Raw genomic sequence first — 26,793 nt, forward strand, 5'->3', positions numbered from 1 at the left:
TTCATGTTGAATAAAGTTTAATGACAGAGGAGAAACTGTGAGCACGAACACATGATGGCTTCACCATCACACAGGTCCAGGTGATGCTCCTGCACAGAACGTTGTCATGGCGTTCTGTAGCACTCATAACATAATTTAATGACATCGTCAACTTGCAACACGGCGGTTCAAAGGTCACAGGTCACAGGTCAGGACTGAAGTCTGAGCCTCCTGCAGCAGAAACAATGAATCCTCTGCTGGTTCTAGTTTTTATTTTCAGTCGGTTTAGACAGGATCACGCTAACATGCTAACAACAACTTCATTAGTTATGACCCTGTTGGCTGAATTAGACGAACCAAACCTGCCGATTTCAGACCAAGACTTAAACTCCTACATCACATTCAACTGACACCCAGCAGCCAATCAGAATGGAGTATTCACCAGATTAACCAGATTAACGGACTAAAACAGTTCAGATGTGTAAAACCAGATTATAACAAAGTCTGAAAAGTAGAAATAACAGAAATGTGATGACGAATGTGGATCCTCTGTCATCGTCATGGCGACCAGGTGGAAGCAGGTCGGCCTGAAAGGTGACGGCTGGTCGGAAATCGCTCGATGTGATTGGCTGTGTGATGGGACGAGGCGTTCAGGGGCCTCCGACCTTCACCTGTCCTCGTTTGTCTCATCATGTTCTCATCAGCTGTCCTTCATCTTCAGTCTCTGTCATCATCATCATCGTCACCTTCATCGTCACCTTCATCCCTCCAGCCGTGTCTTCCTGTCAGGCAGCGGAGGTGAGGACTCCTCCTCTTTCTCCTCCTCCTCCTCAGGTGTGTGAGCAGGGGGCGTGGTCACTTTCACCTTCTTGCTGACTCGTGCGTACACTGAACTCCCGTCGCTCGAGTCCACCGCCGCTACCGAGCGAACACCCGGCTCCTGATTGGTCGGTGGTGACAGGTAAGCCCCGCCTCCGCCGTTGACGCCGTCGGCGATGACGTGGTAGATGTGGTCAGAGTCTGAAGGGGCGGAGCTGTTCATACCTGCTGGAGACACACGGCAGTTTGACTCGTTACAAGACGCTGTTTTCTGTAATCTGGTTTAATCTGGTTTAATCTCTTTAATCTAATTTATCTATGTAATCTTGTTTTTCTCTTTCATCTCTTTAATCTTCTTTCCGAACGGTTTGTTCCCCTTTTTCTTCTTCACTGTATCTGACGGCGCCGCGGCAGGACGGTAATTTACCGTTAAATTCTCTGAGATTATAAAGAAAAACCTGTGAACAGCAGCGTCAGGATTTCTGCGTAAAAAAGATTGTAAAGTCTAAATTGATGAGGTCGTTCAGGATAATATCATGAATATATTTATGAATATAAAACTTTTTTAACTCATTTTTTCACGTTAATTTTCCACTTTAATCTTCAGATTAATTCAGATCCAAGCCTCTGTTCATATGTTGTTTATGTGTTTTACATGTTATGTACGTGTTGCATGTGTCATACATGTGTTTGATCCACATGTTATCAGTGTGTGATTCAGCCAACGTGGTGAATCAGTGCTGTTAAGTGTCACCTTGTAAAAACGTTCTGCTCATTAATAAAATGCGAATGTTTACATGTGTTATAATCACATTAATGGATTAATAATTTGGCCAGAAAACAGCGAAATGTCCCTTTACAGCTTCCCTGAACTGAGAACAACACGTTCACACAAAGTGAAGAAGAAGAAAAGCAGCAAACGAAGCTGGAAACAGAAAATCTTTTGTGGTTTTGTCTGTTTTTCTGTCATTAATTGGTGAACTGTCCCTTTAATCACGCACCCTGGCTCTGTGGCGCCCTCAGGTGGCTCCTCCACGGCGTGAACGGGACGGCATCCTCCTGCTCAGGACTCCACTCTGAACACACACACACACACAGAGTGGTGGTGGGAATGTTGCATCATGGGAAATGTAGTGCTGGAGGTCTGATCAGGTTTTAATGTTTTTTAAAAAATCTTTCAGTTTCACCTTCACCTGCCGTCTTCATCACTGCTGCACTGCCATTGGTCTGGACATCTGAGGACACACACACACACACACACACTTTAATTAATTACATTCTACTAATTTATGAATCTGTTTTTTAAAAAGTTTTATCATGAACAAATTGGACCATATAATGTAGTTTTTGTGGAAAATATCAACCTGACGTTCACCTTTTTATAAAAAGTAAATTAAATAAAACAGTTACAAAATAAAAATAAGGTTAAAAAATAAATAAAACATCTATAGAAATACATTTTAAAAAAGGACAAATTTTGATTTTTTTTAATCAAAATGTAAAAACAAATGTATCTATTTAAAACATAAATTATATTTATATATATATATTATATTTAATATTATATTTAATCAGGAGCCTGATAATTTGGGTTAATTATTTCAGAACAATGCTCATGGTATTCATTCAGCTTCTTTATACCTACTAAATTCTACTAATGTGAACATTTGAAATAAAGAAACTGTTTGTATTTCGCTCATGTTTCTGCAGGTGTCACACAAACAGCTGGGGGGTCTGTGATGATCTGAACTGTCGTCCTGTTCAGGATCAGCAGGAACTCCCAGCAGCTCATTTGATTGAACATATTTGCACATGTAAAACCAGAACTTGTCCAGCTGTGTTGCTGCTTTGTCGTCAGGCGTCATTAAACACAGCAGCTTGTTAAAGGAGAACTAAACCGCGGCTGCAACGTCCACTAAAAGAGCTTGTTGACAGGCTCAGAGTGTTATTCTAAGTGTGTGACAGCATCATGGAAAGGATCCCTACAGAGAGAGACCTGGAAGATCCTTTTGGTTTAACCACAAACAGCACACACACCAGACTACATTCACTAAAACAGGGATTTTAGAGAACAGGACACAGGAGCTGCTGCTCTGCTGCTGCCTCCATCAGTCAGTGTTTTTGTGTTTGTGTGACTTTGGTGTTTAAAAAGGTTTGTTCATATCCAACACATTACCTTTAAACTAATCGATCGAGGCAGCAGCAGACCTGCAACTTGTTTTGTTCTGAGAGGTAAAATTACTATTTTTGTGAATGGAGTCTGGTGGCTGAGACGACCTACTGGACCACCAAACTTTTGGTACCTACCAACCCCAGGTTTAAAAACACTGAAGTTCCCCTTTAATGACGGCTCTGTTCCATTCAGGTGACCCTCACTCATTGTCTAAGGTCCAGCTCACCTGTGTTTGTCCTACCGTCACCTGTCAAAATGTCTTCTGTGACAGTTTGTACGTTCTGCTGCTTTCAGACAGAAAACATTAGATTGTTTTTCACAGAAGCACAACAAAGTGCTCATTAAATGTTAAACTCTAAAGTACGTGTGACACCAAACCCCCCGGCTAGTGCACATACATGTGCTTCACACACAGGCAGACTGACCCTGGTGGCTCTGTGATGCCCCCAGGTGGCTCCTCCAGGAGGGGACGGAGGCGACGCTTTCCTCAGCAGGACTCAAGTCTACACACACACACACACACACACACACACACACACACACACACACACACACACACACACACACACACACACACACACACACACACACACACACACAGGAGCAAGATCGAGAAAAGACAGATTTAAAAAGAGGAGTTTTCCTACGGAGGCCTGGAGTGACACCTAAAGCACATAAAGGTGTTTAAATGTTTCTCACCTGCAAAAAGTTTGGAGCTTTATAACTTTTCACATTGTAAAAAGCAGCATTTAGCATTACATGCTGTAAGAAGTGTTGCTCAAACTATTAGCTTCGTCAAGTAGGGCATGAAAAGTGAAAATATTTGGCATTTTGTTTAACCACAAACTCCCATAAAGTCACTCTGCTCATAGCCACCAGACTCCATTGACAAAAATGGTAATTTTACAAAAGGAGCTGCTGATCTACTGCTGTCTCAATCAATTAGTTTGATTGTGTTATTGTGTGACTTTGGTGTTTTAAAGGGTCAGTTCAGATCCAACACAACAACTGTGTAACACACAATAACACAAACACACTGACTGATGGAGGCAGCAGCAGAGCAGCAGCACCTGTATTCTGTTCTCTAAAATCCCTGTTTTAGTGAATGTAGTCTGGTGTGTGTGCAGAGAGCGATATAACGGCTGTTTGTGGTTAAACCAGAAGGATCTTCCAGGTCTCTCTCTGTAGGGATCCTTAACAATCTAATGATATTCTATTAGAAATAAATTGGTAGTTTTACTGTTATTGTTTTAATCTTTGCCTGTTAAGCGCATCGCTGTTCCAGAGTCCACTGACCTTTTTCATCATTTTGGATGTCGTTGATCATCGGGTTCTCTCTCACCACCATCACCTCTTCCAGCTTCACCTGTAAATCGACATGGTATTAAAGGTATATTCCGTCCTCTCGCAGGTTTGAAGTGAACAGATGAGCGTGTCAGCAGAGTAGAGGTCAAAGGTCTCTTACCACCCTGATCAGAGCTGATGGGTTCTTCTCCTCCGGCTCTCGCAGCTCGAATGAACGTCTGATGAACAAAAAGAGACGAATCAGGGCAACTGTACACATTAATCTATATGCAAGATTCAAAACCATTCTCATGTGATTGGAATTTAACTAATTAAACCACAGCAATAGACTAGAGTTAGATTTAAGTTCGCATTCTTAATTCTTACAGCACAAAGTCCCTCAGGACAAAACCACATTCTTTAAAGTACATCCAGTATTTTTAATCTTGGGCCTTGCTTTTTTTTATTATATATATTGGCTTCAAAATGACAAGTAGCTCACTTTGAAATTGGTCTGGTGCATCATCTCAGTCACCAGACTCCATTGACAAAAACTGTAATTTTACCTCAGAGAACACAGGAGCTGTTGGTCTGCTGCTTCCTCCATCAGTTAGTGTGTCTGTGTTATTGTGTGTTACACCAATATTGTGTTGGATCCAAATTAATCTTTTAAAGTACCAAACTCATACAACAACACAAACACACTACCTGATGGAGGCAGCAGCAGACCAACAGCTCCTGTGTCCTGTTCTCTAAAATCCCTGTTTTAGTGAATGTAGTCTGGTGTGTGTGCTGTTTGTGGTTAAACCAAAAGGATCTTCCAGGTCTCTCTCTGTAGGGATCCTTTCCATGATGCTGTCACACACTGAGAATAACACTCTGAGCCTGTCAGTGGATCAAACAAGCTCTTTTAGTGGACCTACTGTGATCAGGTGCAGTTGTCCCAAAGGATCACGTTGCAGCCATTGCAGCCCGTTTGGTGTCTGCTGGCTGAGGTGATCTACTGGACCAGTTCCAACACTTTTACTACCTACCAGTCACTCAGACACCAGGATGAGGACAGATAAACTCCAAATGTCTGATTCCTATCATGCTCTCCTTTGAACTTTGACTGGAGCTCTTTTAATCACGTCAGCTGGTTGTGTCTCTTCTTCTTCTGTGGTGGTTTAATGGCTCTAAATGGAGAATCGGCTCCACCAACAGGAGGTTGATTCAAAGGACTCAGCTCCACTGGATGATTCATCCTTCACTGATCATTGATCATGGACTGTGTGTGTGTGTGTTCACCACCAGCTGACCTGCCACAGTTGCTGCACAGAGCCGTGAGGAAGATGGAGAGGAGGAGGAGGAGGATGAAGAAACCGACGACTCCCGGCGGCGGGAAGCAGAGGGACCCGGCGACCTCCGCTCCGACTGCAGCCATGATCGCCGAGGGGGTCGGACTCCCCAGGAGGTGTTTCTGAAAGAGAGAGAGAGGAAGAGGAGGGTGAGCGGAGGAGTGCTGAGAGAACAGGAAGTGAGAGCCGACTTCAGTGTGACCTCACCGTGAGTGTGTGACAGGAATGTGAGACGATGTCAGTGTACCGATGGTGAGGCCGAACAACACACCTTTATACCTGTGTGTGTGAGTGTGTGTGTGTGTGAGTGAGTGTGTGTGTGTGTGTGTGAGTGTATGTGTGTGTGTGTGTGTGTGTGAGTGTGTGTGTGTGTGTGAGTGAGTGTGTGTAAACATTAAACAACATTAAAACACAAAAGTTAAAGTTAATCTGTAACACTGGAGACACCAACAGCTAAAAGAAGGAGGAGGAAGAAGGAGCAGTTTAATCATCCCGACTGACTCCTGATAAACAAAGAGACTAAATCAGAGCTGCAGCGCCCCCACCTGGACAGGTGAGTCACTCTGGGGGTCCTCAGCTTTAAAGGCATTATTTAGATTTAAAGGAACAGTTTGATATTTGGGAAATAAACTTCTGGTTTATAATTCACTGCTAACTAAACACTCCTCATCCTGTTTCTCCATCCACTGTTGTTCTGGATCAACATGTTCTCTGTCTTTCTTTAGGTTCTGTTTCTCCATCCACTGTTGTTCTGGATCAACATGTTCTCTGTCTTTCTTTAGGTTCTGTTTCTCCATCCACTGTTGTTCTGGATCAACATGTTCTCTGTCTTTCTTTAGGTTCTGTTTCTCCATCCACTGTTGTTCTGGATCAACATGTTCTCTGTCTTTCTTTAGTTCCTGTTTCTCCATCCACTGTTGTTCTGGATCAACATGTTCTCTGTCTTTCTTTAGGTTCTGTTTCTCCATCCACTGTTGTTCTGGATCAACATGTTCTCTGTCTTTCTTTAGGTTCTGTTTCTACATCCACTGTTGTTCTGGATCAACATGTTCTCTGTCTTTCTTTAGGTTCTGTTTCTACATCCACTGTTGTTCTGGATCAACATGTTCTCTGTCTTTCTTTAGGTTCTGTTTCTCCATCCACTGTTGTTCTGGATCAACATGTTCTCTGTCTTTCTTTAGGTTCTGTTTCTCCATCCACTGTTGTTCTGGATCAACATGTTCTCTGTCTTTCTTTAGGTTCTGTTTCTCCATCCACTGTTGTTCTGGATCAACATGTTCTCTGTCTTTCTTTAGTTCCTGTTTCTCCATCCACTGTTGTTCTGGATCAACATGTTCTCTGTCTTTCTTTAGGTTCTGTTTCTCCATCCACTGTTGTTCTGGATCAACATGTTCTCTGTCTTTCTTTAGGTTCTGTTTCTACATCCACTGTTGTTCTGGATCAACATGTTCTCTGTCTTTCTTTAGGTTCTGTTTCTACATCCACTGTTGTTCTGGATCAACATGTTCTCTGTCTTTCTTTAGTCTCCTCTGATGAACAACATGTCTGAAGTCTTTTCTCACTCTGACTTCTGGCATTCTGACATTTGACTGACTTCTGACATTTTAGGGACATGAAGAAGAAGAAGGTCCTCCAAGAGACTACGTCACCAGAAGAAGAAGCAGCAGCGAGGACACAGCCTCAGTCCTTCAGCCTCTAACACTCCCTCCCTCCAGTACAATAATAGTCATGTGTTTAGCTGCTGCCCTGTTTGAGAAATATTCTAATAGAGCAGCTGAGGGAGATAAAAACCAGCCAATATTAAATACTCTTCTGACGGATTAATGACTCTCTCACATCCCTCCATTAAATAAACAGCTTCAGCTAGCGGCTGGCTAGCTTAGCTTAGCATAAAGACTGCAAACTAAGGGAAGCAGCTAGCCTGGCTCTGTCCAAGATGCTGTCAGACTTTTCCTACAAACTCTGATATTGTACATTTTATAATATATCATTGTTTAATAATTCCTAAATATACGAACAAACTGAGTCATTAATTGTGTGGAAGAATCAGATCCTTTACTTTAAACACCCCTGTCTAAAAAGTATTTTGATCAAAATGTACTTAAAGTGCACACAGAATGGCTCCTCTCCTGGTGCTGCATCATCATTATTATAGAATATCAGATTATATTATTATTATATTACTGAATTATACCTGTAAGATAGATAGATACTCTGAGATAATATCGTTAGATCAGTAGTAAAGTACTGCATTATATCATAGAAAGTACTTAACGTTACATCATTATTATCAATAATATTAACATATCAGATGTTTTTACATGTAAAACAACTTTAGAGCTGAAATACTCAAGTAAAGTGAAGCATGTCAGAGTGTGTAGTTCTCAGTGAATGTTCTACTGATGATTATTAGTTTGTTTGTATCACTGATATTTTTCAATCCCCCCCGAAAAATCAGCTAAAATAAGTCGCAGATTAGTTTTATGACTCTTTACATTTAAACATTTATGATTAAATAACTGCAGAAAGTTAAAGACTTTCAGATCCAACAGACTAAACAGAAGGTTAAAGACTAAACCAAAGAAACCAAAGTGAATATTAAACACACAGAGGTAAAGTGTGTGTGAAGCAGAGGTAAAGTGTGTGTGAAGCAGAGGTAAAGTGTGTGTGAAGCAGAGGTAAAGTGTGTGTGAAGCAGAGGTAAAGTGTGTGTGAAGCAGCAGAGGTAAAGTGTGTGTGAAGCAGAGGTAAAGTGTGTGTGCAGCAGAGGTAAAGTGTGTGTGAAACAGAGGTGAAGTGTGTGTGCAGCCTCCTACCTGTCGGGGGCTCACAGCTGTGCAGACAGTGAATGAGAGCCGTCGGTCCTGCTGCACGTTTACTCATTGACAGACTGAACAAACGGTGAGAGCTCAGCTGTTTGAGCTGCTTAAAGACACACACACACACACACACACACACACACTGTTTCTACACTGGAGACATGTTTAGCGTAGCTTAGCACAAAGACAGGAAGCGAAGGGAAACTACATGTCGTAGAAATACATCTGAGGAATGAGACTAAAGTTAGAGATTCACTCTGTGTTCTGCCTCCAGACCAACTTATCAAATTATACTTTACAATCAGATTCTGTGAAAAGGAAATACTCTTGATTTGAGACCAGAATCAGCAGATTACAAGAAGCATCCGGACTTTGAGGAGAGTTTACAAGTGGAAATGTTTGACTTTATAATCTCAGGGAATGTTTGAGTTCTTTTCTCTTTAATTCACCGTTTTGATCTCAGAAATTCCCGTTTCTTCCTCTGAACGTGACCCTCCTCCTTCTGCTCCGCAACTTTTTATTCATGTTACATTCATTTTTTAAAATTAATTTACTCACGAGCCCTAAAACTGGGAACGTGTCTCAGAAAGAAAGAAAAAAAAAACAGTATTTACATTATTAAACGTCATTTCATTTGTTAAAATAACACTCGGACACTTTTATCACATGTTTATCCTGCTCAGAACGAAGGGTTAGCATTAGCGGCTAGCTTAGCGGCCTTAAAGGAGGAACAAAAGTCACTTTTGGGTTTTTTATCTTTGTGTAACGTTAATAAAACTCACAGGAGGATTGTAGGATTTCATGAATTTTGTGTAAATAGTCACGTAAAGCTTTGTTTGTAGCATACCTGCTACAAGCTAGCTCGCATGCTAGCGGCTAGCTCTGGACAACAACAGCCCAGCTGACTACCGTTAGCATGTTAGCTAAGTTAGCTATGAAACATGTTAATAAGTGGATTGTTTTTTTCTCTTTTGACACTGACAGTTTCCCTTTGCCTCCAGTGTTTGTGCTAAGCTAGGCTAAGCTAGGCTAAGCTAGGCTAAACATGTGTAGAAATGTACCGTTGTTGTATTTTATCCATTCAATGTTGTTTGTTTTGTATTTTTCTTTTTTGTTCCACTTTGTTATCCTCATACTTTACATTCTTACCGTTTTAACTCATGTACTTCTTGTCTCAGACTCTGTTGGCATTAATCTCCCTTCATTTGATTATTTTACTGCCTGGATTTCTTCTGTTTTATTAGCTAGTGAGTCATTTGGAAAGGACTTTGAACTGCTCTAACTTTTATGAAAAGTATCGTGTAAATACAGTTTGCTTTAACACGCCTCAGCCCAGAGGATGAACCCCTCCGGCGCCACCTTCAGGACAAACTTCACATCTTTAACTCCACTAATGGAAAGAAATACTGACTCCAGAGTTATGGCTGTAAAAAATACTGCAACTTTATAGTGTTTTTTATTCCTTTTCTCTACAAAATAAAGGTGTGAAGACGGAGAGTCTGCTCAGGACTCTGCAGCACAGAGGGAGCGTTCTCGGGGTTTTACGGCGGTTCGTGTGACCACAAGCAGCCGGGACAGATAAGCTCATTAAAGCCCAAATCAAACTGAAAGTGGAACATTATCAGCAGCTCCACCCAAACACTGCAACTGACGCTTACTGCTTGACTGGTGGAGCGAGTCCTGCCGAGAGCTGACGGAGACAGATAACCAGCCAGAAGGGAGTTTATGTTACTGCTGCCCCTCTTTATTCCTCCGGTGTCTGGTCATGTGAACAGTTTCAGTTTTATGTGCAGGGGTTTTCACTTCTGTTTTCTCTGACAGGTGAAACAGTGAAAACAGGAGAGGACGTTAATTCAACTCATGGTTTTATCCTGTAAAACATGAAAACAGTCATAGAAGTTTGAAGCCGTCTTTATTTGTCTTCTGTAGAAATCACTTTATTTCTCCTCGCAGTTTGGTTTTTACTCATGAAGCCTAATTATTTGGTAAAAACTCTAAATAGCAAAAAGAAGGAATAGAGATGTAATGTTTCTCAGCTGTGATAACGGTGTTCACATGAGATGCTGTCGGTGGTTTGAACCGTAGGAGCTCAAACAGACGCACAGACGTTTCTCCTCCCTCGGGATCAACTATTGTTTGGACTCGATAAAAGTTCACAGGACACAAACCATGAACAGTCTGAGAGCTTGTGCTGTCCTGCCCTCCATCGAGGAGGCTACAGAAGAAGTCATGATGCTCTGATTGGTGACCGACTTCGGCTCTTCTAGACTTTCCACATGTTTTCGGACTGAACGGATCAAATTGTGATGTGAAAAGAGTCATTCTGCAGGTTGTGACGCTCAAAAACTGGTCTTTCACAACGTGAGTCTGTGGGAATAAAAGTGTCTTTGGGCCAAACGTTGTTGTAATTACACAGAAAAAGAGGAAGATGCTGCTGTTTCTCTACAGTTTGTGTTTCAAATGTTCCACTTTAAGGTGTAAAAGTCAGCTGATTTCATGTTCAATGTTACTGTGAAAGAAAAAGAGCAGAAACCAGAAAATCCAGCCGACCGTCTGCCCCGAGGACACAAACACACTCAGAGTCCCCGAAGCAAAGTAGATCCTTCAGACGTTTGTGTGCATGGAGTCACATCTTCCTCTTCCTCATCATCTTCCTCCTCTTCTTCTTCTTCTATCTTTGCTCTTTCATCAGCTGAGCTTGAGCTCGCCTCCTCATGGCGAGCGCCGTCATGGCGCAGCAGAGCGTCAGGCAGGGGAAGGAGGCGCAGGCCAGCAGGAGGCGCTCATCTCCGAACTCCCGGACCAGCGCGGGCCGCCGCCACAGGAAGTCCTGGAACAGCGCCTCCTGCTGGGCCAGCGTGCAGAGGGACAGCAGGACGTGGAAGAGCTGGTGGCCGTGGCCGACGATGTCGAAGCGCCCGGGAGAGAAACGCTCGGGAACGGGGCAGGAGAAGAAGAAGGCCGAGAGCAGGAACAGCACCACCTGGTGGAGGAAGGACAGAGGACAGTTAGAGGAAGCTGCTTTGGCGGGACGTTGACATGATTTATTTATTTAGCTCTATTAATGCTCTACAAAACAAAATCAAAGCAGACAAGGTGGTTAAAAGGAGAATAAAACTAAAGGACACGAGCACACGGGAAGTCATCAAAATGACCAAAAGCTTTCACAAACAGAAACGTTTTAGTTTAGTCGCTGACTCTGGCAGGGGGGCCACTCAGGGGCCCCTGAAATGATAAAGTGAGGAAGCAGCGCCACCTGCAGGAGGTGCAGCGGCAGCGCAGAGTTGCTCGACCAGCTGTGGGTGGCGAGACGGTGGGCGACGGGGCTGATGTCCAGCAGGTAGGCCACGCCCATCGGCACCACCTGGCAGAGCTTCCTGTGGAGCGGGTACGGCCGCCGGAAACGAAGCTTCGCGTAACAGCAGGCGGTGCAAGAGAACCAGGCGAGGAGGGCGGCGGCCGGGAGGAAGACCTGCCGGACAGGACGCCATCAGTACGTCTGAACACACTCACTGGGACGTAATGGATGTAACACACACACACACACACACACAGGAACACACCTGTCCCAGGGTGCTTTGTGTCCAGGTGGGGTCAGAGCTGTACAGGTACAGAGCCAGAGCGCAGCCGTACTGGTAGACGGCCACGCCCACATAGTCCAGGAAGAAGAGCGAGTAATGAGCGTGCTCAGAGTGGGACTGCAGCAGGTGGGCCGCAGCACTGCAACACACAACTTAGTCAGTTAGTTAAAGGGCAACTACGCTGTTTTTAACCCTGGGTCCTATCTGTCCATATCCTGGTGTCTAAACAGACGCTATATCGCTCTCTGCACACACACCAGACTCCATTCACAAAAACAGGGATTTTAGCTGACAGGACACAGGAGCTGCAGGTCTGCTGCTGCCTCCATCTGTTAGTGTGCTTGTGTTATTGTGTGTTACATAAATATTGTGTCGGATGTGAACTACCCATTTTAAACATCGATGTCACCCAGTAACACAAACAAACTAACTGATCGAGACAGTGCTAAACCAGCAACTCCTGTGTAAAATGACTGTTTTCGTCAATGGAGTCTGGTGGCTCTGAAGAGACCGATACAAGAATTGTTTCTGGTTAGAGTAAGTGTAACTATCATAATTTTTCATCCTCTGTTTGTCAAAAAAAACTGATATTGCTACAGTATTTTACAGCCTGTAATGGTAAATGCTGCTTTTTACATTGTAAAAAAACAAAAAAAAGCCATTTTACTGGCAATAAACATTAAAATGCAGCTTTGTATGGAGTAAAAACACAACAAAAATGCCACTTTTGACAGCATGTAATTTTAAACTCTGCTTTTGCAGCCATAAAGAGCAGTAATACCTGCTGCTTTTTACGTTGCTCCAGTGGTTTTACGCCGTAAAACACAAACATACCAGACTCCATTGACAAAAACAGTCATTTTACCTCACAGAACACAGGAGTTGTTGCTCTGCTGCTGCCTCCATCAGTCAGTTTGTTTGTATTATTGTGTGACTTTGGTGTTTTAAAGCATTAGTTTGGATCTGACACAACACACAATAACACAAACAAACGGATCGAGGCCGTGTTAGAGGGAACAACTCCTACTTTAAAAACTCCTACTTTTTGTCAATGGAGTCTGGTGGCAGAGTTGATCTACTGGACCGATTCCAACACTTTTAAACCCAAGATAAAACAATAAAAATACATAATAACACAATCAAACTAGCCAATCATGGCAGTGGTAGATGTTCTGACTGTTTACTGCCTCTTTGGCTCACCTGCAGCTCAGGTATGTGACGGCAGAGGACACATAGAGGACCAGAGGCAGCGAGGACACATCCAGGGAGAAGCCCTGACCCTCAGGACCCTGCAGCCGGAAACCCAGGATCCCCTGAGGAGGTCAAAGGTCAGACAGCAGGAGGTGAAACACAGAGCTTCCCGACGGCAGCAGGTCAAACAGGACGGTAGTGGATCAGTACCCCTCCCTGCAGGACGGTGAACGCCATGAACCTCAGCACCACGCAGACGGCGGCCAGCAGGTGACTCCACACGTTCAGAGTCTCGTTGTGGATCTGGAGGAGGCTGAGGACGTAGCAGCGCCACGGCAGGCCGGCGGGGCGGTACCCTGCCAGGATGAACCGCTCCCGAAACAGGGGGGGGATGTCCACGTCTCGGACGGTGGGGGGGAGGGACGGGAGGAGGCGGTGCAGCAGGGGGAGGAAGGTGAGGCACAGGGAGGGAAGGGCGAACGACACCCGAGGCATGATGGGAGAGTTTCCTGAGTTCTGCTCGCTGTGAACGATTAAAGGATTCTTATAATCAGGTGGTGGGTGGTGTCACAGGTGTGCTGTCCTACAGGTGTGCTGTCATACAGGTGTGCTGCTAAACAGCTAAAATCACTGTTTTTGTCAATGGAGTCTGGTGTGTCTGTAGAGTGTCTTTCTAAGCCACCAGACTCTATTGACGAAAGCACTGATTTTACATGGGAGTTGCTGGTTTACCGCTGCCTCAATCGGTTAGTTAGTTTGTGCTATTGTGTGATTTGGGTGTTTTAAAAGGTTTGTTCAGATCCAACTCCGAACTTACAAGACACTAAATAACACAAACTAACTACCTGATGGAGGCAGCAGCAGACCAGCAGCTCCTGTGTCCAGTTCTCTAAAATCCCTGTTTTAGTGAATGTAGTCTGGTGTGTGTGCTGTTTGTGGTTAAACCAAAAGGATCTTCCAGGTCTCTCTCTGTAGGGCCGGCTCACCTGAATCCATGTGAACGCAGTAAAACTGAGATGTAAAACTCTTTAAGATAAACATGGAGGTTATTGTGTTGCTCCTGGAAAACACACAGTTTCCTCATGTTTACTATTTAAGTGTCATTAACGTGTTTGCCTGTGTTCCTGTTTCCTCTGCAAACATTCAAGAGAATCAACGCCTTCTTAAGGAAAACAGAAAGATCAAAATGCAAAATCACAAGCAGGATTAAGAGGGTCAGAGGTCAGGGGTCAGAGGTCAGAGGTCAGGACAGACGATGGGGGAATCAAACCTACCTGAGGTCGTCGGTGAGCTGCTGCTACGCTGCAGGAGCCATTTTCTACTCCGAAGCTCTTCTGTCACTGACCTGCTCGCTGCTCAGTCCTGCAGACCGGCCGCTGTCACATGCATGGTGACACACACACACACACACACACACACACACACACACACACACACACACACACACACACACACACACACACACACACAGGTCCAGTCTCCACAATGTGCTCTTGTTTTCAGCTAATTCGAGCTGATTTCAGTCTGAATGAGGATTTCAGACGTCATGAGACTCGCCACATTGCTGACACACACACACACACACACTAATACACACCTCACTGCAGTTTACATGCTGTCACTGTTCACTCAGTCTTACTTTACAGGAATGTTATGCCTTTAACATTGTTTTGATGATTTACTGTCTCATCAGCTTATAAATTCAAGAAACAGTCGTTATATTGCTTTTTTTCAAAGCCACCAGACTCTATTGTCAAAAACAGTACTATTTCACAGTAGTTTCTGCTCTGCTGCCGCCTCCATCAGTTAGTTAGTTTGTGTTATTGTGTGACTTTGGTGTTTTAAAGAGTTGGTTTGGATTCAACGTGGTATTTGCGTGACACTAAATAACACAAATAAATGGCAGCAGCAGACCAGCAGCTCCTGTGTCCTGTTCTCTAAAATCGCTGTTTTAGTGAATGTAGTCTGGTGTGTGTGCTGTTTGTGGTTAAACCAAAAGGATCTTCCAGGTCTCTCTCTGTAGGGATCCTTTCCATAATGCTGTCACACACTGTTGGTTTAGCCAACAACATAACCACACCGACAGCCAGTTTAAACAATTTAGTTTGTCAATTTATTTGTCTCTCTTTACATTGTATGTTTTAATATAAACTCAGAGGCAAACAAGGGAAAATATGGACAAAAATCAACAAAAATTAAATATTAAATTCCACATTTCCTTTTTTTATTCAGTCCCGTTTGTTTCCCAGACCTTCGGGTTCAGGTGGTTCAGTTCTGGCTGGCTTTGGCCCAGATGCAGGTACAGCCCACGGCCACAGAGCGGTATGACGTGGTGTAGCAGTGCCCCCCGTCTTTCCGGGTCAGGACCAGGACGTTCTGGTAGATGGGGACCGAGTTCAGGCTGAATCTGTCGGCCTGTCCGGAGTAGGGACTGGAGCAGAAGCTGCTGTTGCACTCGGCCTCCCAGAGGGTGGAGGGGATCCGGTTCTTCTCCGTGGTCGACCTGAACAAACAGACATCAGTGTCCAGGTACGGAGTCCCACAGGTGACAAAAATCATCAGAGTGTTATTCTAAGTGTGTGACAGCATCATGGAAAGGATCCCTACAGAGAGACACCTGGAAGATCCTTTTGGTTTAACCACAAACAGCACACACACCAGACTCCATTCACTAAAACAGGGATTTTACCTCACAAAATGATGCAGTTGCTGTTCGATTGCTGCCATGATCAACTAGCTCGTTGGTTTATTTAGTGTCACGGAAATATTGTGTTGGAGCTGAACTAAACCTTTTAAAACACCGAAGTCACACAATAATACAAACAAACTAACTGATCAAAGCAGCAGCAGACCAGCAGCTCCTGTGTTCTATGAGCTAAAATCCCTGTTTTTGTGAATGGGGTCTGGTGTGTGTGCAGAGAGCGATATAACGGCTGTTTATGTTTATGAGAGCAGAGTCATTGCAGACCAGGACGGATGAGTATTTGCTGTTAGAAGTTTTTCTCAGGGACACTCATTAATACACCTGTTGACTAATAGATTGGTGTGATTGATCGATGTGCTTCCTGCCTGTCACACTGACCTCCAGCTCCAGGGAGACAGAGATCTGCTGTGGATGTTTCCGTTCCCTTCGCCCGAGGAGGAGACCTCTGAGGAGAACGCCAGCGTGGTGTCACACCCAGGAGGAGGAGCAGAAGGAGGAGGAAGAGTTTTAGCCTTGGAGGAGGAGGAGGAGGAGACTACCCATAATACACTGCAACATACCTGAGGACAGGAGGATAAAGGGTTATTTAGCAGAATACTGGTCAGAAACACGAATGAAATTCAAATGTCTTCTTGTTGTTAATGACCAATTACTATTAAAGTACCAGTTATTGATTGATTGTTTAGCAAAAATTGATTTTAATATAATTTGGATTTAGTACGTGTAGTCAGTGAAGGGTCAAAGATAAATCTGAATAAATAAATATAGATAAATAATAGGTGGACGTGTTAAAGATACAGAACACAAGGACATTAAGGACATTTATAGATAACTGAAGTATTTATTATGTATTATACATGTTTCTATCTGTCTATCTATCTATCTATCTATCTATCTATCTATCTATCTATCTGTCTATCTATCTGTCTATCTATCTATCTGTCTATCTATCTGTCTATCTATCTGTCTATCTATCTATCTGTCTATCTATCTATCTATCTATCTATCTATCTATCTATCTATCTATCTGTCTATCTATCTGTCTATCTATCTGTCTATCTGTCTATCTATCTGTCTATCTATCTATCTGTCTATCTATCTATCTATCTGTCTGTCTGTCTATCTATCTATCTATCTATCTATGTAGCATCATATTATAGTTTTGTTTAATTGATCTTTATCAGCTTCTAATCGCTGACACACTTTTTATGCACTTTATTGATCATTTCTCTTTTAGTTCTTTAGAGAATCGCTGGCTAATCGGAGGATGTGACGCAGGGTAACACGTGACCGACCAGAGCGTCGTCAGATCTTATAGTTAATAAAGTTGATGCTCACCAGCAGAGTGCAGACGCTGCGTGTCGGCTTCATGTCGTCGGTACGACCTCGTCCCGTCCGGCCTCTGTGTGCGACTGATGCGACTTCAGGCGTATTTATGGCGACGTGATGGCGGCGGAGCTGTGAGCTGGTAACGAGGCCGTGAAATTGGGCGGGAGATTCCTGTTATCTGTGCAGGCCATCTCGATGTGAGGTGACTGTGATGTGAGATGACAACGGCACACTTTGGTCACTGATAACATCTCTGACAGACAACAGAAACTTCTCAGGGCAACTTCTCGTGACTCTTTAGTTTCAAAGTGCGTTTCCAAAGATGCTAAAGTGACAAACAATCGAGTGGAGCAGCCAAAAAAAAAACACCTGTGGTTTGTGGTTTAAAAGATGAGAATCATGAATTTAATGTGTAATCATTAAATAACAAATTCAGTTTGGGAAGATCTTAAATTCATATCCACTGAAAGCTGTCCAAGAACAAAATGGCTGAACATAAAATCTTCTAATCTAAATCTGTTCAGAGGTGAATTCAAACATCTGTAATGATAAATATCATTAAGGACAAATATATTTTCTTACACTAACCTTACTTAGACTTTAGAAGTGACAGCATATGTATTTGTAGACTGTCTGTTCACAAATTTAATTAAATTGTGATTGAAAAGTTTGAATAAAGTGTTAAGTTCACCCTGCAGTTAATCTTCTGTTCCAAATGACTGTAAATCTCATTAAAGTTTAACATGTTACAAAGCGACTGAGACGATATTCCTCCTTAAATGATGTTTGTTGTTATTTGATTCTGATGTTCTTGTTGTTTTTGAATATCGAGAGTTACAATGATCAGGGCGGCATTAATAACTCAGTTCTGGTTTCTTTGAGATGGTTCTTAATTGGTATGAATAAACCACGTTTTTAGTTTCAAGATTTCCATTTTAATTGATAACATACTCTTAAATTTCAGATTTTGTTGATTTCAACCGTCACTTTCAAATATCTCAGTCTCGTCCTTGTCACCAGACTGGCAGATATGACCGTGTATCATCTGCGTAAAAGTGCACTTTTGTGTCTTTGTCATGGTGGGAAAGGGAAAAAAAAGAGTCAAACAGTCACAATCAGCATTTAACAACATTTGTTTGCTCAGTTTACTGATCATATCTGATCAAACCACACCGACACTGTCCTGATGAAGCAGATTACTTTTTAGAGCGAGTTTCCCACCTAACAGTGACTTATTGTTACTACATATAAACTAACCAACTTGATTTACTTTGATTGGCACTGTTTCAAATAACACATGATTACTTTATTCATATTTACGTTTGTATTTCAGTTTTACAAGTTGACAAAAAGAAACACTAACTAGCTACTCTTCATTTAAAACTTCTTTTATTGTATATTTAGGATGCTGATAATAATATTCTGTTTTATTCTGTTCTTCTGTAGTTTCTTATCTGTACTATACATCAGTTGCATTTGCTTTTGCAGCTGCACTTGGGTTTCCCTGCGTGGGATCAATACAGTTGTTCGTGAACTTTCTATCTTATCTGTTTCTGCCTGTCAGCTTTCTGTCAGCTTCTGTTTCATTGTTTCACACAAAAACGCTAAATAATTTTTTCAATTCTTTTTTATCGTGTTTCTCTCAGAGCACTCACTCAGACTTTATTTAAACATTACAAATGTTTTTGTGTTGACTTTGGACAAGAAGTTCATTCTCATTATTTCTACACTTTGAATATATAAGAAATAAAACTAAAATGATTCTGGATTTTATTTTGATGATTCAGACTTTAAATTTTTTTGAATTCTTTCGTTTTAAGTGTTGAAGTTTCCATCAAATCAAATGTAGCCTGTTTACGTTTGATCTGAATGCAAGAAAAACGGTTTCTGAAAGGACTGGAGGCACTAGAAGTGACAAACAAAACAAACAAATAAAAATATCAAATAATTAAATAATCTGCAGCGATTAGACTCATCATGCAGGCAGCATCCAGCTTCCTGTTTCCATATACGGAGCTCAGAAAACAGGACGCCCGGTGTGCTGTGGCCCCGCCCCCACGGTGACATCACAGCAGGGGCGTTGCCGTGGCTTCTCGCTGTGATGTGGTCGCCTCTGTGGTTTGAGCCGAGTTTGTACCGGAGCCGTCAGCAGCTTTGCTCTGACCCCGTTTGAGTGAGCTGGAGGAAACGATGAGCATTAATCTGATTAATCTCCGTGTTTTTAAACGCCGCAGGTTACCAGCAGAGCTGTCAGCACTTTTCACGCCCGCAAACGTCAGCGAGCTGCGGCCTGAACCATCCACACGGCCGCAGCAGCGCCACCAGGAGGCCGAAAACACCATAAAAGACCAGAAACTCAAACTAATTTACTATCTTTTCCACCTGAAAGTACTGACACAGATTTACTGCATTTACTCTTTACTCTATATCAACTAATTGATTATATATATATATATATATATATAAATAAATATTATTGATTCAAATGAAACAAGGTACACAGAGGTATATAAAGTACTCCAATGAGCTCCACCTTTGCCAGCAGCAACATTAAAGTGAACACATTAACAATAACAATATTTTTAATCCAGTTATATTAAATATATGATTCTGAATTCTGCTTAATGAGCACTTTTGTTACTTTTACATATTTTGGTGCTTTTAGTTCTGAATGCAGGACTTTTACTTGTAACACTGTGGTGTTACTACTACGAGGAGCACTTCTCCTACCTCTGCCTCTAGTGGGACGGCCAATGGGAGGTGTGTTCTGATGGCATCATGTAAATATACAGTAAATACAGAAGATGTAAAAACCAGCTCTACTTCCACTGAGCAGTACTATGAGCTGTATCTGTACTATACAGAAACCATTTTTGTGTATCCTAATACAGCTGTTATGTCGCTCTCTTCCAACACACCAGACTCCATTGACAAAAACACCGATTTTACCTCACAGAATAAAGGAGCTGCTGCATCCATCTGTTAGTTTCTTTGTGTTATTGTGTGACTTTAGTGTTTTAAAGGGGTAGTTCAGAGCTGACACAATATTCATGTAACACACAATAACACAAACTAACTAACTGATGGAGGCAGCAGCAGACCAGTAGCTCCTGTGTTCTGTGAGCTAAAATCCCTGTTTTTATCAATGGAGTCTGGTGTCTTTGAAGAGAGTGATATAACAGCTGTTTGTGGTTATTACAGGTCTATTTCTCTATAATAAGTATTTAGATATATAACAACACATTATAAAGTAGCTATAACTTCTACTTTATAGACATTTTATTGTTACAGCTGTGTTTTACTATGCTGTCCTTTATTATCGGTTTATACAGCACACACTTAAATCTGCTTTCACTACAGTGTGTTATAACCCATTTATTACACTTTTATATTTGATTATTAAACGCTAACTATGGCTGTTTATGGGCTCCTCTACAAAAACAAGAGGCCACAAGATCGCAAAATGGTGCAGAAAACGGACAACGCTGCTTTGGAGGTATTTCCCAAACAGATTTAGAACTAATCGAATTACTAAAAAGCAACTGCCACACGGTGAAAACGGGGCTTTCCCACTTCGCCCAGTTGGTAAAGCGGCCTTTGTTCTGTGACCACATGATCTACTGAATACCGAAGAACAACACGGTCGGCTTGAAACCCTTTGAACCCCTGGAGAAGACTGATGTCTTCCTGGAGAGCAATCATTTCAATGTGAATACTTCAAATTCACATTTCATCCATCACACACTCAGTTATACAAGCACAAGATGTGGTCAGTTCCTTTCCTGTCCGCTCCAATGGAGTTTGTTTCTTGCATATTTTCTTATATTTTCCCATTTTTTCTAACTACACTGAGTCAGCAGTATGAAATGTGTGTCATGTATAAGGTGCTGAGTATTTCCCCGGTGCAGTGGTGGTAGTTTTACTGCACTTGACTTCAGTCGGAGGGTTTGTGGTTGGCTCAGACCACAGCAGAGGCTCAGAAAGCCCCTGCTGCTCCTCATCAAGGTGTTTCCAGTCACCACAGCAGCAGTCCTAGAAAGACCAGCAGCCCCACGATCAAACACATCGCTCTGGATAATAAATCTGTCCGATCTACGTGGAAACTCTGCTGCTGAACTATCCTGACCCCCTTTTTCTGTTTAAATCTCATTCTTCTCCAGCGGTGGGTGGAGGAGCGCAGCAGTTTGTGGGGGGAAATGATGCCACCTTCTCTTTGCACTCCGTCATTTTTCTGGTTCATTTGCTGGAAATTTGTGAATGAAACTTTGATTCAATCAGCAAAATTCATTCTGCTTTGATTTGACCAAAAACTAAAGTGATGTAAAGCTCTTAAAGGTCCATCAGATCTTCTTGTGTTCTTGTGAAACGTCATCATTCTTCTGACTTCTGACCGCCACGTATCCCAGAATGCTTTGCGTACCAACCAGCAGAAATGGCGGGCAAAGCTTAAGTCTTAATTTTGGAAACTACAGTTGACAGGATGTAGATTTTAAATGATAGACTCCACCTGAACATTTTCTAAAAACATTTCTAAATGTTATTGTGGTTTTTAAACAGAAGAGGCAGAGTTGTGTTGAACATCAGATTTTGTTTTATTGTAAATGTATATTTTAGTAGACACGTATTCAGAGCTGAGGTGGTGACGTCATCACGTCTGCTGCCGTTCCACATGCAGAGCTAGACCGCCGGAGGACTCCCATGATGCACTGGGCTCCTCTCTCCTCCTCCTCCTCCCTATAATGTCTATTTTGTGCTTTTCTCATCCCTCAGGTTCCAGTGGATCCTGGTCCTGGTTCTGCTGCTGTGGTTCCCTGGTTCCAGTGGATCCTGGTCCTGGTTCTCCTGCTGTGGTTCTTTTGTTTTGCATTTTCTTTTTAGACTTTAACTATTTATTTTTGCATGTTTTCACTTCTTATACATGCAATTTAAAATTCTTCCTGCATCTTATTTCTGTTGTGTTTTCCATCCCTGTAAATCACTCTGGGTTTCCTTGTGTCTGTCTGTTGTCTGTTGTCTGTTGTCTGTTGCTGTGTAAATAAACCTGTGTTTGGAGGCTGCAGACTGATGCAGGAAGTCTCTCAGATCTCTGATAAGCATCGACTCATCGATCAAACCAGGTCAGAGCGCAGCGTGGGCTGAACGCACACGACACGCCTGATCGTGATGACGCTGCAGTCCGGTCTGACCTGAGTCACAACACGACTGTAAACCAGGTCAGACTCTGCATCACATGACCGCAGAGGCAGCTCAGCTCAGTCACAGGGAGAGGGGCCCGGTGACACCGGGGGCCCCCGGGGCACCGCCTCAGCACCGCCATGTCGTTAAGCTTCTTCTGTTGGCTCAGAGCGGCCGGGACGCTGATTTATGACGTCATAACGTGACTAAAACGATCTTCATCCCACCGTCGATGCTCGTCCTCACATCTGAGCTTCTTACAGCGAAAGAAAAACTAAAATAAGTTTTACTTTCTCAGCGCTGTCTCACCGTGCAGGACTAAAGTCCTGTGGAGACGCTTCAGGGACGACTGGTGCCACGAAAACCTTCATCACTACGAACACTTCATCACCATCATCATCGTCGGAGAACGCAGCACCAGCTCCCGATAGTAATAGTAATAGTTATTATAATAATATAATAAAATGTATTACAGTTATAATAAACTGAACTGAACTGTTTGTATGAACACATCAGTGGGTTTTACTGTTGGAATGAAGATTATAGAAAATAAGAAGAATTATAAATGTAATCTCCCGTGTTTATTCCCACATTAGATGTTCTTCTCTGTGGTCAAACTGAAACAGAAATCTGAATGTTGGATGAAGCAGGTTCCTTTTGTCGACATATTAGAGACGAAGGGTTTTACAGACCTTCTGATGGAGGCTCTGTGAGCCGAAACACGGGGCGGAGGAACGACGGCGTCCGGAGGAGGATGAGGTTGAGAGTGGAGCTCCACCATCTGGTGAGGAGAGCGGCCCAGTGCATTCTGGGTGTTGTAGAGAATAACACAGCGCTTCGTCTCTGTTTGTACGGCCTCCACTCTCCTGGTTTCAGTCTCTGCATCGACATGTTGGACCTGCTGCTCCCAGTCAGACACCAAAGAAGAAGAAACGTTTGAGATGCTACAAATGCTTGTTAAATGATTGTTATCAAAACAGTTTCCAATTAAACTTCTGTGTGTCGCTTCGGCTCCAGTTCATCCATAAAGCTGCTGGATGAAAGTTCACGAAGCTTCTTCTTCTTCTGATCTGTTGGTGTCTGATGGGCTTTTATCTGTATGAGTGGACCATTCGTGTACATGTTAGCTGTTATATCTTCAGTTTGTATTGATGGTAACTTGTTTTTGAAAGGTGCTGAATAAATGAAGTTCTTATTATTGCACCTATTGAGAGTCGAGTCTTCGTGGAGCTGCTTTTTGCACGTTTACATGTGGAAAAAGAGACAAAGATGGATCAATGCTGCGGTTTCTCTTCGATCAGGAAAAACAGACCAAAGTGCAGAAAGTCTGTGAAAGTTCTGAAAGCTTCACAACAATCAGACTCTTTTCTAACGCAGTGTGTTAAGGTGCAGGCTTTTGCACCACAGAGGATCAGGTGACCTAGAAAAGCTGCTGCAACTTTTGTGTGCAGAATCATTTAACCTCGAAATCAACTATGAAAGTGGGTCGACCGTCAGACTCTGCCATGCAGTCTGAGTGTGCGGTTTAGAGGAGGATGAAAAACCTGCAGACAGAGAAAGAAAAGAAAGATGGTGACATCATGAGAGGAAGTCCGACAGCTGGTCGCGGATCAGGATAAATGGCAGAGCTCAACCCGACATCCAGCAGAGCACCAGAAGAAGAAGAAGACACACTTCAGGTCTGTACGGCAGCCAGACTTTACAGCTTCTGACCTGAACCTCCAGCAGAGCCCTAGGACCCCACGGAGTAGTCTGAAGTCTGAAAAACCAGAATCCACATCTGAATAAAACTCAAAAAAGGACGACAAAGAACACTCAAGATGTTTTCAGCTCCAAACTCCTCCAAAGTGACGGTAAGAGCCCAAAACGTTCTCTGCCGCCTGATTTCGGCCCAAAGCGTTATTCTGAAATTGTTAATACGATTATTAAAATATATGAATTAATCATTAAACTGTGTTTGTTTATGGAGGCCCGTGATTGGCTGAAACTTTGGAAACAAGAAGAAATGTTATTTTTCATTCTACAAATTTGCGCCTCCATATATTTTCTGCATTTTTTTGTGCATTTGTTGTCACACTGTGATTTTTCAGATTTGATAACTTAGAAGTTAAACCTTTTATTTGTATTTTATTTTGTGGCAACAGTGTTTATAGCCTCTAAAATACTTATTATACACATTATATAACTATATATATCATAACATATAATTTATTTATGATGGCAAATACTAAAAATATCAAACATTACTAACGAACATTATAACTCATTTTACAAGTGGAATAAAACTCACACCTGCCTCTGATTCACATGTAATAAATGTGAAATGTTCTTCACATGTGATACAAACCTGCTGCTAGTGTAAAGGTTCATTAATTACATTTCATTTACAGTGTTTAAGTGTTCAAATGTGAAAAAAACACATTATTTCTTATAGATGTAGAATTAAAGGAACAAACTGGGGGTCTGAAGGCTAATTTCTCCTCCTCTTCCCCAGACTGCCTGCATGGTGGCAATGATGATGATGATGATGATGATGATGATGATAGAGGCAGCAGCCATGCCGAAAGCGGGCGGCCAATCAAAACACTCGGCGAAGACACACAAGAAGTCCTCTGGTGGTGCTGTGGTAGAAACAGTCCCCCTGCAGCTCGACCCCAAAGCTTTGGTTCCTACCCGACACATCAGGCCGCTGCACAACACCTCCATCTCCCCGTGGACGTACAAGTGAGGACACACGACAGACAGAAAACAGCAGCATGGTCCTTTAATTTAAAGATGAAGTGATATTTACAGCTTTTTGTCCCTTCTCTGTCTCCGTCCTCAGCCTCTCCCACGATGAGTCTCTGTTCCCTCAAACGCTGTCCGAGGCTCGCTGTCAGCTGCACGGCTGTCTGGACTTGGACGGTCAGGAGGACCTGAACCTGGAGTCCAGACCCATCATGCACCAGGTGCTGCTGCTGCGCCTCGTCAAGCCGGAAGGGGCGGAGAGCTACCACTACCGGCTGGAGTCCCGCCTCATCGCTGTGGGCTGCACCTGCGTCCGACCCGTCGTCCAACAGCAGCAGTGAAGACCAGAGCGGCTGCTGGGTTGAACAAATGCTTCAGTAAGGAAGTCCAAGACCGCCAGAAGAAGAAAAGATTTACTAGTTTACGAGGAAATTTTCACAAATGTATGTTGTAAGTGAAAATATAGAAGCTCAAGCCAAATATCAGGACATCTATTATAATACATAATCATTATAATGTACTCATAGGGACGAGGGGGCGAGTTACAAAGTGCTTTTCAACAGATGCAAAGACCAAAATTAATTAATCAGAATGGAGGAAATAAATAAAATGTAATAATAATAAAGTTTGGACCGACTCACACTGACATTACAGGATGTAAAACAAACATGGATTTCAGTTTCCAAGAGATTTGCAGATAAAACGGATAAAAAAAATTTAAATGTAGGAAGCGAGAAAATTCTGCTTATTACTAAAATGTAACAAGAAAAATGTCAAGATATTATTTAGCGGAAAGCGCCGTAATGTAAAGAAATGTGACGAAAGGAAGTGAGTATGACAATAACTTCTGATTTATAGAACTGGGAGTCATCTGCATAGAAACAAACACATTTTCCTTTTAATTACGATTGATATGACGTGTAATTAAACTAATTAATATACTAATATTGTAAGTAGAATTAGTAGTTTGTGCTATATTATATATTATTATATTTAGACAATATCAGAGAACTCGTTATTTCCAACTTTTCATGTTTTTGTGTCTTTGAACATTCATGCACGTCGCCAACATGCTGCTCTGTGATTCACTGGATAGTTTCCATTAGTTTTATCTTTCTGTTTATTTATTTGTTTCTAAACACAACTACACACTGGAGCTTTGTCACACAAACAGATTATTATTGGATGCGTTTAATATATTATGCCCTATTTATGCTTTTTAATGTATTTAAATTGGAATTTATTTAAGCGTTATATGATCTTCAGCAGGTATTTATTGGTGATGTTATGTTAATGTTAAAGTATTTATGGCTCAGAGGCGGAATATGGTGTTGATTCAATAAATGACTGAACAAAAAAGTAAAGTGTCATTGTTTTATTCTTGGATTTAAAATATAATATGATTTCTGTACATTGTCATCATCATCATCATCATCATCATCATCATATCACCCTGACTCCTTTACAACGGCGTTGCCAGGGAAACACACAAACACATCACTGCAGCTGTAAACAATGGACACAATCAGTTCAGCAGTTATTCATCGGTAAAATTCGCTCATACATATCAGCGGGGGGGCGGGTAAGTATCCTGTGATGTGGCTAACGTTAGCCACATTAATTAACTCCCAGTTTGTACTTCAACATCCAGTTTACACAGGAGGGAAACACAAAT

General features: G+C 42.4%; 4 protein-coding genes across 5 annotated transcripts; 1 reads left to right on the top strand and 3 right to left on the bottom strand.

The window, feature by feature from the left end:
- Positions 1-8,547, bottom strand: LOC139201177 (uncharacterized). Of its 2 annotated transcripts, none has more exons than XM_070830446.1 (8): positions 8,409-8,547; positions 5,554-5,714; positions 4,437-4,494; positions 4,268-4,337; positions 3,397-3,474; positions 1,986-2,033; positions 1,800-1,874; positions 1-1,023 (listed from the first exon to the last, which is right to left on the bottom strand). In XM_070830446.1, the coding sequence occupies exons 2-8, from the start codon at positions 5,676-5,678 to the stop codon at positions 740-742; spliced, it is 738 nt and encodes a 245-aa protein (XP_070686547.1). In that variant the 5' UTR covers positions 5,679-5,714; positions 8,409-8,547; the 3' UTR covers positions 1-739. The 2 variants fall into 2 exon arrangements, with proteins under 2 accessions (XP_070686547.1, XP_070686538.1); XM_070830437.1 differs by having other exon boundaries at positions 1-1,026.
- Positions 8,548-11,082: 2,535 nt separating this feature from the next.
- LOC139201168 (membrane progestin receptor beta-like) lies at positions 11,083-13,678 on the bottom strand. The gene is made up of 5 exons (XM_070830426.1): positions 13,394-13,678; positions 13,193-13,305; positions 11,975-12,131; positions 11,668-11,883; positions 11,083-11,394 (listed from the first exon to the last, which is right to left on the bottom strand). Exons 1-5 carry the CDS (start codon positions 13,676-13,678, stop codon positions 11,083-11,085), a joined length of 1,083 nt encoding a protein of 360 aa, XP_070686527.1.
- Positions 13,679-15,298: 1,620 nt separating this feature from the next.
- il17a/f2 (interleukin 17a/f2) lies at positions 15,299-17,258 on the bottom strand. Its single transcript, XM_070834629.1, has 3 exons — positions 17,226-17,258; positions 16,266-16,447; positions 15,299-15,686 (listed from the first exon to the last, which is right to left on the bottom strand). The coding sequence occupies exons 1-3, from the start codon at positions 17,256-17,258 to the stop codon at positions 15,452-15,454; spliced, it is 450 nt and encodes a 149-aa protein (XP_070690730.1). The 3' UTR covers positions 15,299-15,451.
- A 6,908-nt stretch (positions 17,259-24,166) lies between these two features.
- Positions 24,167-25,459, top strand: il17a/f1 (interleukin 17a/f1). The gene is made up of 3 exons (XM_070834886.1): positions 24,167-24,244; positions 24,886-25,115; positions 25,216-25,459. The coding sequence occupies exons 1-3, from the start codon at positions 24,212-24,214 to the stop codon at positions 25,457-25,459; spliced, it is 507 nt and encodes a 168-aa protein (XP_070690987.1). The 5' UTR covers positions 24,167-24,211.
- The last annotated feature ends 1,334 nt before the right edge of the window (positions 25,460-26,793 follow it).

Source organism: Pempheris klunzingeri, chromosome 1 (genome assembly GCF_042242105.1).
Source record: "Pempheris klunzingeri isolate RE-2024b chromosome 1, fPemKlu1.hap1, whole genome shotgun sequence".
In the NCBI taxonomy this organism is placed as follows: Eukaryota; Metazoa; Chordata; class Actinopteri; order Acropomatiformes; family Pempheridae; genus Pempheris; species Pempheris klunzingeri.

Coding starts and splice junctions, on each gene's coding strand:
- LOC139201177 (XM_070830437.1), bottom strand. CDS start 5,678: ATGGCTGCAGTCGGAGCGGAGGTCGCCGGGTCCCTCTGCTTCCCGCCG. Junction 4,338..4,436: donor CATCAGCTCTGATCAGGGTG/GTAAGAGACCTT, acceptor GTCGATTTACAG/GTGAAGCTGGAAGAGGTGAT. Junction 3,475..4,267: donor CATCCAAAATGATGAAAAAG/GTCAGTGGACTC, acceptor GTGTGTGTGTAG/ACTTGAGTCCTGCTGAGGAA.
- LOC139201168 (XM_070830426.1), bottom strand. CDS start 13,678: ATGCCTCGGGTGTCGTTCGCCCTTCCCTCCCTGTGCCTCACCTTCCTC. Junction 13,306..13,393: donor TCACCGTCCTGCAGGGAGGG/GTACTGATCCAC, acceptor TGACCTCCTCAG/GGGATCCTGGGTTTCCGGCT. Junction 11,884..11,974: donor CACAAAGCACCCTGGGACAG/GTGTGTTCCTGT, acceptor CCTGTCCGGCAG/GTCTTCCTCCCGGCCGCCGC.
- il17a/f2 (XM_070834629.1), bottom strand. CDS start 17,258: ATGAAGCCGACACGCAGCGTCTGCACTCTGCTG. Junction 16,448..17,225: donor GCAGCGTCTGCACTCTGCTG/GTGAGCATCAAC, acceptor TCCTGTCCTCAG/GTATGTTGCAGTGTATTATG. Junction 15,687..16,265: donor CTGTCTCCCTGGAGCTGGAG/GTCAGTGTGACA, acceptor CTGTTTGTTCAG/GTCGACCACGGAGAAGAACC.
- il17a/f1 (XM_070834886.1), top strand. CDS start 24,212: ATGTTTTCAGCTCCAAACTCCTCCAAAGTGACG. Junction 24,245..24,885: donor CAAACTCCTCCAAAGTGACG/GTAAGAGCCCAA, acceptor CCTCTTCCCCAG/ACTGCCTGCATGGTGGCAAT. Junction 25,116..25,215: donor ATCTCCCCGTGGACGTACAA/GTGAGGACACAC, acceptor CTCCGTCCTCAG/CCTCTCCCACGATGAGTCTC.